The sequence below is a fragment of the Brachyhypopomus gauderio genome, unplaced genomic scaffold (genome assembly GCF_052324685.1).
Source record: "Brachyhypopomus gauderio isolate BG-103 unplaced genomic scaffold, BGAUD_0.2 sc72, whole genome shotgun sequence".
In the NCBI taxonomy this organism is placed as follows: domain Eukaryota; kingdom Metazoa; phylum Chordata; class Actinopteri; order Gymnotiformes; family Hypopomidae; genus Brachyhypopomus; species Brachyhypopomus gauderio.
In genome coordinates this window covers 245,373-260,000 of record NW_027506893.1, presented here as the reverse complement: position 1 = coordinate 260,000, position 14,628 = coordinate 245,373, and the positions used below count along the sequence as shown (strand labels likewise).

Below are 14,628 nucleotides of genomic sequence, written 5' to 3'. Positions count from 1 at the left end.
ACTTAAGGAGTTTTTATGACAATATTTACTTTGGACTTTTTGAATCCTGCACCTGACAAATAACCCAAAGTATAAAAAAACTAAAACTAATACTATAACTAATGAAAACTAAACTAAAACTAAGCTTTAAAAAATAATTAAAACTAATAAAAACTAGCAAACATGCTCTAAAAACTAATTAAAACTAACTCAATTAGAAAAAAAAGTCACAATGAAATAAAAACTAAACTATAATGAAAAATCCAAAACTATTATAACCTTGGTGTGTGTGTGTATGGGTGTGTGTGTGTGTGTGTGGGTGGGTGGGTGTGTGAGTGTGGGTGAGTGTGTGTGTGAGGGTGAGTGGGTGGGTGGGTGAGTGGGTGTGTGGGTGGGTGTGTGTCTGTGTGTTTGGGAGAGGGTGCGTGTGTGTGGGTTAGTGTGTGTGTGTGTGTGGGTGTGTGTGTGGGTGTGTGTGTGTTTGTGTGGGTGGGTGGGGACCAATTTACACATTGGTTGTAAGACAAACACTACCAAGGATTTCAGCATGTTCTGAGGCCAAATAAATAGATCAAGGATTAGTTTTTTTTTGTTGTTTAAAAAATGTGTGTGTGCAGGAATGTGGAGGATGTGGTGAGGTTTCCTGGGCTGCCCCCCTCGACGACAGCTGACCTATCAAGTGAAGCAGCTGATCGCCAGGGAGATGGAGCTGGAGAGAATGAGGAGGTTGGAACGAGCGCAGCAGAATCGGAACCAGAAGGTAGAGACACACTGGCACAGAACCCCACGTTCCAGAACCCCACGTTCCAGAACCTCACCTTCCAGAACCTCACCTTCCAGAACCTCACGTTCCAGAACCTCACGTTCCAGAACCTCACGTTCCAGACCGCACATTCCAGACCCTCACGATCTAGACCTCACGTTCTAGACCTTACATTCCAGTGCCTCACGATCCAGTGCCTCACATTACTGCACCATACCGTCTTAAAACCTTATCATACTACCTTAAATCCTGTTGAATCCTAATATTGCCTGAATAAAACATCCTTATCAGTATCTCATAGTTCAGCCTTAACCCCTACCTGTTACAAACATTTCTATATGGATTCATTTTTAAATGGTCATCAGATGTCTTTTAAAATTGTCACTACTAAAGCTTAGTGGATAAACCTTTCTCGAACTGCTGGCTAATATTTATATTTATTGCCCTCATCCATTTACCGTAAAAAACATTTGAGCTTTGCACTCTAAGTTATAACTTGAGACTAATGGAGTTGATGGAGTATCAGCATTAAATGCGTCAACTCGAGGTTGTTTCAGGAGTATATTGATGTACTTTACCCCCCCCCCCCCCCCAAACTTCTTCAAACTTCTTGCTGTGGACTTCTTGCCAACACAGTCCACTGAGGGGTGAGTTTCAGTCCATACAGGGGTGAGTTTCCCGAAACATTCTTAGCGCTAAGTACTTTGTAACCTCGTACGTTTCATACGAGGTTACAAAGTACTTAGCGCTAAGAACGTTTCGGGAAACTCACCCCAGTTCTGTATAAGTGATAAACCCCTTCTGCACATGCCAAGCTTTTTAGCTAGTTATGCTGTGATCTCAAATGAAGTGTCCATTTGAGGTTATCTGGCAAATCGCAGGCCCAAGCTACTATAGGCCAGCCCCCATAGTGAAAATCATAAATATCATTGGTCAGATTTCCAGTCATTTCGCTAACAGCTTTTCATTACGAAATACCACCAGAAAGGAGCAGATTAGTTCCACTCAAATAGAAAAATTAGGTTTCTACTAACCAAGAATATGTAAAGTTTGCAAAGAATTTGATGTCTTATGTTTTATTATATATAATTTTCTGCCCAGTTTAGTCACCTCTTTTTTGAGAGGTTAGAGGGCCTGACTGCTCCCTGCTCTATCATACAGGTGTTGTCATGGTTCAGATTTAGTTACCTCTTCTTTGAGAGGTTAGACTGCTCTATCATACAGGTGTTGCCATGGTTCAGTTTTAGTTACCTCTTCTTTGAGAGGTTAGACTGCTCTATCATACAGGTGTTGCCATGGTTCAGATTTAGTTACCTCTTCTTTGAGAGGTTAGACTGCTCTATCATACAGGTGTTGTCATGGTTCAGATTTAGTTACCTCTTCTTTGAGAGGTTAGACTGCTCTATCATACAGGTGTTGTCATGGTTCAGATTTAGTTACCTCTTCTTTGAGAGGTTAGACTGCTCCATCATACAGGTGTTGCCATGGTTCAGTTTTAGTTACCTCTTCTTTGAGAGGTTAGACTGCTCTATCATACAGGTGTTGCCATGGTTCAGATTTAGTTACCTCTTCTTTGAGATGTTAGACTGCTCTATCATACAGGTTTGTTTTGGCAGTGTTCAGCTCACATGCTCTTTCTCTGGTGTCTCTAGGTGAAGATGGCAAACCGAGTGGGACTTTGCAGATTGGTAAAGCAGTAGGAAACAGTGATGTGTGGTTTAGGTTCAACGAGGGCGTGTCCAACGCAGTGCGTAGAAATGTGTACATTAGGGAACTCCTGTAAGCACTCTGTCTCTCTAAGAAACCTTGTGAGGAGAGAGGGGGACAGAATTACTACATGGCCGTGTTGACACTTTGATGAATGGATGTAAAACCATAATTGTGTTCAGTAACCTGTATTGTTATTCAAAGTCTCCAGCAAACTCTGTGAATAAATGTTGTTAAATGTTTTTTTCTTTATTTCTGCCTGTTTTTTGGACACACTGAACGGCATAGCTTACAGTGGAGTTTTTAACATCAACCATTTACTACAGGATTCAAGTAAATTACAAAAAGTAAGTCATTAAATATTAAGCACATCTAAATAAAAAAATAAATAAATTACATAGCACTAACCGTGCTAGCTAGAACAGCACTGACATCTATCACAAAAGTGGAGCCACTGTTGTAGTCATGGTGATGGTGTGTGGGCTGCTACTAGAGCATGATGCATTTCCCTGACTCCACCCATGGGTTGTCCTTCAGCAGCTCAGCGTTCAGGAACGGGTCATCTGACATTTTCTCTTCAATCCATTTAACCAGTCTACAAACGTGAGGAGAAATTGAAACAGGCAGGAGACCAATTCTTCTAGAGCCGAATTCTAGAGTAAGATTCTAGATTATATTTCTAGAGCTGTGTTGTCTATATTATCATGGCCTGACAAACACTCTACATGGTTTGACTGGGATGTGGGATTTTCTAGTCAAACATCATCTCAAGTCTTCAGAAAATTTCTGTTTTTGTTCCAGTAGTCAAATGTGAAATTGAGTGATTCAAGTCACTGAATTTTGTTCTGTGGATAAGAATAGTTGGAGATGCTGGTGCACGCTTTTATTACCTCGAGACTTGACTACTGTAAATCTCTATTTACATCTATTAGTGTCTGTGCTCGGGGACGCCTCCAGGCTGTTCAAAATGAGGCAGCAAGGTTGCTCACCAAGTCTGGGAGACGTTCTCATACCTCACCACTGTTATTTGCACCTCACTGGCTGCCGGTGGAACAGAGAGTTCATTTTAAGATTCTTTTACTGGCTTTTAAATCCTTAAGGGGTCAGGCACCATGCTACCTTAATGACCTCCTTCACTGCTATGCACCTCGGAGGGTACTAAGGTCTTCTGAAGCCAACCTCATGATTGTTCCACGCACCCGGCTTAAAACACGTGGTGATCGGGCCTTTGAGGTCATGGCAACCAAACTCTGGAACTCACTCCCTTTGGCTCTGAGGTCAGCTGAATCTGTGGAATCTTTTAAAAAACAACTTAAGACGCACCTTTTTAAGCAGGCATTTAATTCACTGGTATAGTATTATGCTATTTTTGTACATCCTGTTCATGCACTCTGTATAATTTTATTTATAATTTATAATTTTACTTACTTATCTATGTACTTTTAATTTATGTACTTATTTTTCTTCAGTGTAAAGCACTTTGTGACTCTGTTCTGTGAAAGTTTATATAAATAAACTTTACTTACTTACTTTACTTAATATTAAAGTACTATGGTCTAAACTAATTCATCACCAACTCCCCACCTGTATCTGTTCTTTCACCCTTGTTCTTGAGCCAGAGCAATCAAGTTACGTTACTGTACGTGCAAACTATATGTGCTCAACAATTGTGTCATGGCCCAGTAATTGAAGGCTCTTATTTACAGAATTGTGCAAAAGGTTTAAGCAGGTATGGATTGAAGTGATTAAGATTGAAGTGTTAAGTTTGTCAACAAAATGCAAAGTGAATTAAAAGATCTAAATCAAATCTAGATTTTGTGAACACCTTTTGGCTTCAAAACAGCTTGGATTCACTTAATCTCCGGTGATTACTGTTTCAGCACGTCACCGTGTTACACTATTAACACTTCCGTTAATACTTCTATGAACTCCTCTATGAACACTTTGATTAACACTTCTATTAATACCTCTATTAACATTTGCACAGTACTGTATATATGCAAACACAAATACACTACACTACTTTAAATATATATTTATTTTATATGCCCCTTTATAAAAAGCAGTTTCCAATCAGTTAAACCACTATCTCCAATCAAATAGTATCCATGAAAAGTTCCAATCAGGATTTAGACCAAACCACAGCACTGAAACAGCTTTACTCAGGGTAGTGAATGATCTACTAATATCGGCCGATAATGGGATTGTCTCGTTCCTTATACTGTTAGATCTTAGTGCAGCTTTTGATACTGTAGACCACAACATTTTGCTGGATAGACTAGAAAACACGGTAGGTATTAAAGGAGTCGCACTCTCCTGGTTTAGATCATATTTAACTGACCGCTTCCAATGTGTAAGTGTTAATAATAAAACCTCAATCTATGCAGGTTAAATATGGTGTCCCACAAGGGACAGTCCTAGGACCACTTCTATTCACACTGTACATGTTACCCTTAGGCGAGATTATGCATAAGCATGACATCAGTTTCCATTCCTACGCAGACGACACTCAGCTATATTTATCGGCAAAACCCGATGATTTAGGCGCAAACAGTAAGATTGAGAAATGTGTAGAAGAGATAAAACATTGGATGGCGTGTAACTTTCTAGCACTAAATCCCGATAAAACAGAATTAATAATAGTTGGGTCTAGGGCTGCGAGAGACAAGATACATAATGTAGCATTGAATCTACATTCTTTTACTATAACCCCCAGCGCAGAGGTAAAGAACTTGGGCATCACAATAGACCCAGATCTCTCGTTCAATACACATATTAATAATATAACTAGGGTAGCGTTCTTTCACTTGCGCAACATTGCCAAAATTAGAAACATATTAAATATTAGTGATGCAGAAAAACTAATCCATGCATTCATATCCTCTCGTTTAGATTATTGCAACAGTCTCCTAGCTGGATGTTCTGGTAAATCGATAAACAAACTCCAGCTGGTTCAGAACGCAGCAGCACGAGTTTTAACAAAAACTAAAAAGTTTGATCACATTAGTCCCGTACTATCGTCATTACACTGGCTGCCAATTAGATTCCGTATTGACTATAAAATACTTTTATTAACATATAAAACGCTGCATGGCTTAGCTCCAGACTATCTTAGTGAACTTATTGAACAATATAACCCAGCGCGTTCACTTCGCTCTCGGGACGCAGGGTTATTAACTGTTCCTAGGATCAAAAAGATCACAGCAGGTGGAAGAGCCTTTTCTTTTAAAGCTCCACAATTGTGGAATAATCTTCCTGCCTCTATTCGGGACTCAGACACAGTCTCATTGTTTAAAACTCGATTAAAGACTCATCTGTTTAGTTTGGCCTTTGATTAATCTGTTACATAGTTACTACATCTCGTATCTTTTCTCCGAGGTTCACCTGGAGAGTAACATTGCAGTCGGAGCCTACAATACCAGCATCGCTGCTCCGACATGGAATGAAAGCCTGGCGTTCATCAACAGACATTTACAGTGACAATATCAAAACCCAGAACTTTCATTTTTACCTTTACTTAGTCTGATTGTGTGATTTGTGTGTGACTTGTGTATTTGTCTGTATTTTGTGTAATTTGTGTGTTAACGGGCCGCCCAATGGAGGATGGGTTCCCTTTTGAGTCTTGGTTCTCCCGAGGTTTCTTCCTAATCCCCACCATCATAGGGAGTTTTTCCTTGCCACTGTCGCCTTTGGCTTGCTCATTAGCGTTCTGGACCCATAGTATTGTTAACCTTTTAAATCCTGTAAGGCGCTTTGTGACAACATGTGTTGTGAAAAGCGCTATACAAATAAACTTTGATTTGATTTGATTTGATTTTCAATACTGTGAAATCAACTTTCTCAATTTGAAATGTTTTAATACGTTCTTTTAAGCAATGGTGTGTTTTGCACTCACTCTGGGACGGATACGCAGCATTTTTCTCTTGCAATCTGCAGCTGCATTTTGCGACTGTCCACCTCTTTCCTCAGCTGAGACTCGTCCAACTCATCCATCTACAGATAGTCACCAAACACAGAGTATCACTACTGCAGTGTAATCATCATAAAGTAACACATACACACACTATATTGACAAAAGTATTCGCTCACCCACACAAATTATCGTAATCAGATGTTCCAATCACTTCTATGGCCACAGGTGTATAAAATTAAGCACCTAGACATGCAGACTGTTTTTACAAACGTTTGTGAAAGAATGGGTCGCTCTCAGCAGCTCCGTGAATTCCAGCATGGAACTGTGATCTATCCACCTGTGCAACAAATCCAGTCATGAAATCTCCTTGTTCCTAAATATTATTAGGAATTAAATGTATTAGGGGAGACCGGGTATGGTTGTAACATAAGGAGACTGGTAACATCATCAATTCCACCGATCACGGATAAGATAGGAGACATATATATCATTCTAGTGTTTACCCAATTTCTCCCTGATCCCACATGGTGGACAGGCACATGGAGACTCCATAGAGATCCATGTGAGAAAGTACATTTCTAAATCAAGACTACAACTACAACAAAACAAAAAGTATTGAATCACCAGTCTGGGATGAACACCCATTCAGACATTTTATTCTGTAGAACAAACTCAGATCAAAAACATGTTGCGATAATAAGGTCATTCCAAAGTGCAACTTGTTGGCTTTCAGAAACACTAAAAGAAAAAAAAACATTGAAAACAAAGTAAATGTTACTTTTATTGAGCAAACACAGGGAAAAAATAGTCTGAAAAAGTCGCCAACTTTCTGCAGTCAATCACTACAGACATCCAAATTTCACGTGGCCTTCAGATTAGATCAAGAACAGTGAACAGAGAACTTCATGGAATGGGTTTCCATGGTCGAGCAGCTGTATCCAAGCCATACATCACCAAGTGCAATGCAAAGTGTTGGATGCAGTGGTGTAAAGCACGCTGCCACTGGACTCTAGAGCAGTGGAGGTGCATTCTCTGGAGTGACGAATCGCGCTTCTCCATCCAACAATCTGATGGACCAGTCTGGGTTTAGCGGTTGCCAGGAGAATGGTACTTGTCTGACTCCATTGTGCCAAGTGTAAAGTTTGGTGGAGGGGGGATTATGGTGTGGGGTTGTTTTTCAGGAACTAAAATATGGATGGAATGAACTCTGAATGCTTCAGCATACCAAGACATTTTAGACAATTGGCAGAGTCTGGTGTGGATGAACTTGACTGGCCCGCACAGAATCCTGACTTAGAGAGGACACTGAATTATGAATTATGAATAATTTGAGTGTTATGAATTTCTTTGAATTATGAATTCTCTTATATATACAGTCTCTGATCTAAGCAGGCAGTGGCAGCTCGTCAGTAGGGGGCGCTGGAACATCACTTCACCAAATTATCAAGAGATTAAATGACACTTAGACATGTAAACTTATATAAATTATATACAGCTCAGTTAAGACTACAGAGTGAAGTCGCCCAAATTCTGCAAATGTAAAAGGTAAAAAACTATTAAAGTATTAACTGATCCAGTTTTAATTGATATGTTTGTATTTGTTTGACAATATTTGACTTTCATTTAAAATTTAAATGTGTGTTTTTGAGGTCCATCCCAATGTCATTAAAAGCAGAGAACCTCAAAATCCATTTTACACACAACAACCAGATGTAACACAGATGTTGTACTGAATAATCAGATGTTTGTGTAACGTATTGAACAGACAAAGAGGGATCCAAATGCGGAAGAACACCGCTTTTATTGAAATGAGACGCTGGTACAAACAATGGCAGGTGAATCACGAGTACTAGGATCAGTAGTAACAGCGTTTTCTTGGCGTGGTCAGGACGGTCCAGGGTCATACTGGGGGAGCAGAAGTCAGGAGGTACAGAGGGACTAGGCAGGAGACAAGGTCGGGGACGTAAGCGAGGGTCAGAACACAGGAGAGCAGACAGGTAATAGAAAGGCTTGGTACGCGGCATGAGTCGGCATTACTTCACAACTGAGATGTGCTGGTGAAGTGCTTAAGTAAGACTGAAGGGGGCGTGGTAATGAGGGGCAGGTGAGGTTGATTAAGGAAGATCAGGTGGCATTCCTGACAGTTTGAAAATGAAAGTTCCACTGGTCTGCAGCATCATCACACGTCTAAGTAGCATTAAGTGTGTCAGTTTGTGTTTTTAACTGTTTTAACTATAAGTCTCACACTTCATGTAGATTTATTAAACTGTTCTGTTCCTGTTTGATTAAACCTCACTGAAGACAGAAAGACCCTTAAACCCTCTGTGATCATATTTAATACACTGTGTAATAATCAGTACTGCACTGTGTGGGGTCATATTTAATACTCTAAAATACACTGTATAATAATCAGTACTGTACTGTGTGATTATAATTCATACACTGTATAATACTCAGTACTGCACTGTGATCATGTCACGGTGACAGCTCCGGACCCTTCCCTGTGGGCGTGCCGCTACGTTGTCTGCGTGTCGTTATGTCCATGTATGTAGTTCCGTGGGAGTGGGTTGTCTGTAAGCGTGTTCGTAGTTGCACCTGTGCCTTGTCTCGTGATCACGCGGGTCAGCATTATTCACCTATTTAATGTGCGTTCGCGCAGTGTCTTGTGCTCGTCTTTGTCTAAAGTTTCGTGTCTGTGTGAGTGTCAGCAGTCCTGTGCTCATCCTCCGCACGGAGCTCACGTCTGTGTTTTTGGTATTAAAGTTTCATGTGCACCGCACGTCGCTCGTCGTGTCTCCTCCTTCAAGCGCGTGACAGATCATATTTAATACTCTATAATACACTGTATAATACTCAGTACTACATTGTGATTATATTTAATACTTTATAATACACTGTATAATATTCAGTACTGTACTGGGTTATTCTGATGATCTTACATGAAACATCTTTACTGTGTACAGCGTCTACATGTGTATCACTACATATTAGACACACAGAATTAAAAACCTTTCAGAGTTCACACAACACAATCCAAAGATTTATTGTTTATAAAGAGGATCAGATAAACACAAATACATCATCACTCTTAAGAGAAGAGACTGAGGGTGTCAGATAAACACAAATACATCATCACTCTTAAGAGAAGAGACTGAGGGTGTCAAACACAAATACATCATCACTCTTAAGAGAGGAGACTGAGGGTGTCAGATAAACACAAATACATCATCACTCTTAAGAGAGGAGACTGAGGGTGTCAGATAAACACAAATACATCATCACTATTAAGAGGAGAGACTGAGGGTGTCAGATAAACACAAATACATCATCACTCTTAAGAGAATAGACTGAGGGTGTCAGATAAACACAAATACATCATCACTCTTAAGAGAATAGACTGAGGGTGTCAGATAAACACAAATACATCATCACTCTTAAGAGAAGAGACTGAGGGTGTCAGATAAACACAAATACATCATCATTCTTAATAGAAGAGACTGAGGGTGTCAGATAAACACAAATACATCATCACTCTTAAGAGAATAGACTGAGGGTGTCAGATAAACACAAATACATCATCACTCTTAAGAGAAGAGACTGAGGGTGTCAGATAAACACAAATACATCATCATTCTTAATAGAAGAGACTGAGAGTGTCAGATAAACACAAATACATCATCACTCTTAAGAGAAGAGACTGAGTGGAAGATGAACACAAATACATCACTCTTAAGAGAAGAGACTGAGGGTGTCAGATAAACACAAATACATCATCACTCTTAAGAGAAGAGAATGATGGTGTCAGATAAACACAAATACATCATCACTCTTAAGAGAAGAAACTGAGGGTGTCAGATAAACACAAATACATCATCACTCTTAAGAGAAGAGACTGAGAGTGTCAGATAAACACAAATACATCATCACTCTTAAGAGAAGAGACTGAGGGTGTCAGATAAACACAAATACATCATCATTCTTAATAGAAGAGACTGAGGGTGTCAGATAAACACAAATACATCATCACTCTTAAGAGAAGAGACTGAGGGTGTCAGATAAACACAAATACATCATCACTCTTAAGAGAAGAGACTGAGAGTGTCAGATAAACACAAATACATCATCATTCTTAATAGAAGAGACTGAGAGTGTCAGATAAACACAAATACATCATCACTCTTAAGAGAAGAGACTGAGTGGAAGATGAACACAAATACATCACTCTTAAGAGAAGAGACTGAGGGTGTCAGATAAACACAAATACATCATCACTCTTAAGAGAAGAGAATGATGGTGTCAGATAAACACAAATACATCATCACTCTTAAGAGAAGAAACTGAGGGTGTCAGATAAACACAAATACATCATCACTCTTAAGAGAAGAGACTGAGAGTGTCAGATAAACACAAATACATCATCACTCTTAAGAGAAGAGACTGAGGGTGTCAAATAAACACAAATACATCATCACTCTTAAGAGAAGAGACTGAGGGTGTCAGATAAACACAAATACATCATCACTCTTAAGAGAAGAGACTGAGGGTGTCAGTTAAACACAATTACATCATCACTCTTATGAGAAGAGACTGAGAGTGTCAGATAAACACAAATACATCATCACTCTTAAGAGAAGAGACTGAGGGTGTCAGATAAACACAAATACATCATCACTCTTAAGAGAAGAGACTGAAGGTGTCAAATAAACACAAATACATCATCACTCTTAAGAGAAGAGACTGAGGGTGTCAGATAAACACAAATACATCACTCTTAAGAGAAGAAACTGAGGGTGTCAGATAAACACAAATACATCATCACTCTTAAGAGAAGAGACTGAGGGTGTCAGATAAACACAAATACATCATCACTCTTAAGAGAAGAGACTGAGGGTGTCAGATAAACACAAATACATCATCACTCTTAAGAGAAGAGTCTGAGGGTGTCGTATAAACACAAATACATCACTCTTAAAAGAAGAGACTGAGGGTGTCAGATAAACACAAATACATCATCACTCTTATGAGAAGAGACTGAGAGTGTCAGATAAACACAAATACATCATCACTCTTAAGAGAAGAGACTGAGAGTGTCAGATAAACACAAATACATCATCACTCTTAAGAGAAGAGACTGAGAGTGTCAGCTGATGGTGATCAGGATACACCGTCTTAAACAGAAGATCAATACATCTCACAACCATAAGTATCAAACCTAACACTCTAGGGGAGAGAGAAGTGAAAGAAACTAAGAAAATTTAAGTGTTATACTGTCTGAAAGACAGTATGTGTGTGTGTGTATATATGTGTGTGTGTGTGTGTTTCTAAAATAGAGAGTGGAAGACAGAAAAAAGTTGTAAAAGTGTGTACAGTATATTGTAAATGCTCTAAAACTGTGTGTGTGTGTGTGGGAGAGAGGGGGAGTGTGTGTGTGTTGGAGAGAGGAGGGAGTGTGTGTGTGTAGGTGAGAGGGGGGAGAGTGTGTGTGTGTGAGTGGGGTGTGTGTGTGTTTAGGAGAACGGGGGAGTGTGTGTGTGTGTGTGTGTATGTGAGTGGGGTGTGTGTGTGTGTTGGAGAGAGGGGGAGTGTGTGTGTGTAGGAGAGAGGGGGAAGTGTGTGTGTGTGTGTGTGTGTGTGTGTGTGTGTGTGTGTGTGTGTGTGTTGTGTTAGTCTGATCAGGCATGTGTGTGTTATGATGTTCACTGGATCAGTCATCATGTCCAGTTGTGTGTGTAGAGGAGTGTTACCATGGAGACTCAGGTGTTCCTGCAGGACACAGGAAGTTATTCTAGTTCACACACACACACTGAGGATTTGTAACTCCAAAACCCAAACCCTGCATAGAGGGGCTGAGTGAATGTGGAGTTGAATGTGTGTAAGTGTGTGAGTGTGTGTGTGTCAGAGGAGACGCTGTAGAAGGACAGAGTGCCGGCGGGCCAGTCCACATACACTCCTACTCTGTTGGAGATGGAGGGGACAGAGATGACAGTTTCCTTCTTATTGTGACAGACAGCGTACCTGTTATTAGAGCAGTAAAGACGCCAGGACTTTATATTGTATCCAAAGAAACAGTCATAACTGTCTCCTTTCCTGCTGATTCCTTTATATGTCACTGCTATTTCAACATCGTCTCCACTCCACTCAGCCTCCCAGTAACAGCGTCCACACACACTCTCTCCACACACACTCTCTCTACTCAGCACCTGGTCCCAGTAATCAAATCTATCTGGATGATCAGGATACGTCTGCTGCTCCCCCCACGTCACCTTCCTGTTCCCCTCAGACAGAGAGAGATGTTTGTGTGCTGTGTTTGGGTCCAGTGTGAACTCGCACGCATCTGCACACAAGAACAGACATTAGAGGAGAGAACACACAACACAACTACGGTTTGTGTGTGTGTGTGTGTGTGTGTGTTCATTATACTGAAATAGTGAACTCACATTTTCTTAGTCCTGGTTTGATTCTCATCGTCCCTGTATGATCCACCCTAAAACACACACACACACACACACACACACACACACACACACACACACCCACACACACACACACACACACACACACACACACACACACACACACACACACACAGAGTGTTTAAACATTCTAATTCTTTCATTCATTCTCCCTATTTTCATCTCTCATATTCTTTCTCTTCATCCCTTTCTCCCTTTCCCCTCCTCCCTCCTTTCATCTTTCTCTCCCGCTCTCTCCATCTCTACCTCTTTTCCTTCCCCTCTTGTTCTTTCCCTCTTTATCTCCATCCTTTCCCTTTTTCCTTCTTCTCTCTATCTCTCTTGTTCTTTCTGTCTCTCTTCTACCTTCCCTATCTGTCCCTCTATCTGTCTCTCCCCCTGTCATACTCTCTCTCTTTCTCTCTCTCTCTCTCTCTCTCTCACCCCAGGCAAGTAGAGCTGACAGTGAACATCCAGCACACAGAGTGTAAACACAGGGACCCACAGGACTGTGAACACAGGAATACCCAGAATGCTGTATACACTCTTCACACATGACTGTGTGTCCTCCCAGTATAACACCAGTATCATCAAACTGGTTGGACCAGACATGTTGTCATGACAACCATCTCTCCCTGAATGCAGACTAGACGAAGATACACTGAATTCATACATGAGTTTACAGTGGTGAGTGTTCAGTAGATTTTACATTCACACTGTCAGGACCGTCTCTGTACTGTCAGACTAAACATCTGTCATGATCACCCACTCCATGACGTGTCACATGTCACCTCTTGTCTTCTGTTTTGACTTTACTTCTTGATTTTCCTTTTATGTGTGCTTTTATTTTGAATTTCCTTGTTGTGTCTGTCTTCAAGCCCCATCCCTGTCACCCGCCTCCTCATTAGTGTTTTCACCTGCACCTGGTTTCATTCCCCAGTTCCTCAGGTGTTTGTAGTCCTTGTTTTCAGTATAATCTTTACTGGTCATCACACATAGATCTTGTTAGGGTTCACACACTTAGTGTGGGAACCATATTGTAATTGCTCGAGTTTTTCTTCTTCTTCTTCTTATTATTATTATTTTTCAGGCTGTAAAACGCATACTGCAGCCTAGACCGTAAGGCCCAGAAACACCAAACTTGGCAGACAGGTGCACCAGAGGTGCAATGAGGGAAACCCAGACAATGACTCACATTGGCCTGATGGTGGCGCTATAGCGCAGAATTTTGCGTTTTGGTCCATATGTCCTACACCGCAGGTCCTAGACACAAAATTCCCCTTCTGATGGATTCCTTCAAACCAAACAAAAAAGCCTCAAGGACCCTTTAGCTCCGCCCACTTAGATTTCGAGGTAATTTGCATAATGTGCAAAATCGCGCACATCTTTGAGCGCAAACTAGTCCCTGGATTTTTTACACACATGCACATATGTGGTATCAAAACATTCAGAAGAGTCTGAACTTTAAAATGTATCCAGCTAAAAAAAAATGCTAATTTCTTCACTACCTAGTCCAGGGGTCGGCAACCCAAAATGTTGAAGGAGCCATATTGGACCAAAAAAACAAAAAACAAATATGTCTGGAGCCGCAAAAAATTAAAAGCCTTATATAAGCCTTATAATGAAGGCAACACATGCTGTATGTATCTATATTAGCCTACCATCAAAATGACTAAGTTAGCTACAAATACGTAATGAGCATTCATGATTAAATGTTTATTCTCCCTGCAGTGTGTTCTGTAGAGAACGACGCACCACGTGACTGCTCTGTTGTAGGATGCCGCCTCAAGTTTAACTTCATTACAATAAATGAA

The 14,628-nt window shown here is 40.5% G+C and overlaps 3 protein-coding genes across 3 annotated transcripts in view; 1 reads left to right on the top strand and 2 right to left on the bottom strand.

Moving 5' to 3' along the window:
- The window catches only part of LOC143491190 (chromosome transmission fidelity protein 18 homolog), a 293,927-nt gene that overhangs the window by 162,700 nt on the left and 116,599 nt on the right, over positions 1-14,628 (top strand). The window lies entirely within an intron of this gene.
- On the bottom strand, positions 2,897-6,442 carry LOC143491231 (guanine nucleotide-binding protein G(I)/G(S)/G(O) subunit gamma-13-like). The gene is made up of 2 exons (XM_076990057.1): positions 6,345-6,442; positions 2,897-3,044 (listed from the first exon to the last, which is right to left on the bottom strand). The coding sequence occupies exons 1-2, from the start codon at positions 6,440-6,442 to the stop codon at positions 2,939-2,941; spliced, it is 204 nt and encodes a 67-aa protein (XP_076846172.1). The 3' UTR covers positions 2,897-2,938.
- LOC143491202 (uncharacterized) overlaps positions 9,141-14,628 on the bottom strand; it is a 106,594-nt gene continuing 101,106 nt past the window's right edge. The window contains exons 13-14 of the mRNA XM_076990008.1: positions 12,800-12,846; positions 9,141-12,696 (exon numbers count right to left, since the gene is read on the bottom strand). Coding sequence (XP_076846123.1) covers positions 12,143-12,696; positions 12,800-12,846 — 601 coding nt within the window. The 3' untranslated portion in view covers positions 9,141-12,142. The remainder of the gene's footprint in view (positions 12,697-12,799; positions 12,847-14,628) is intronic.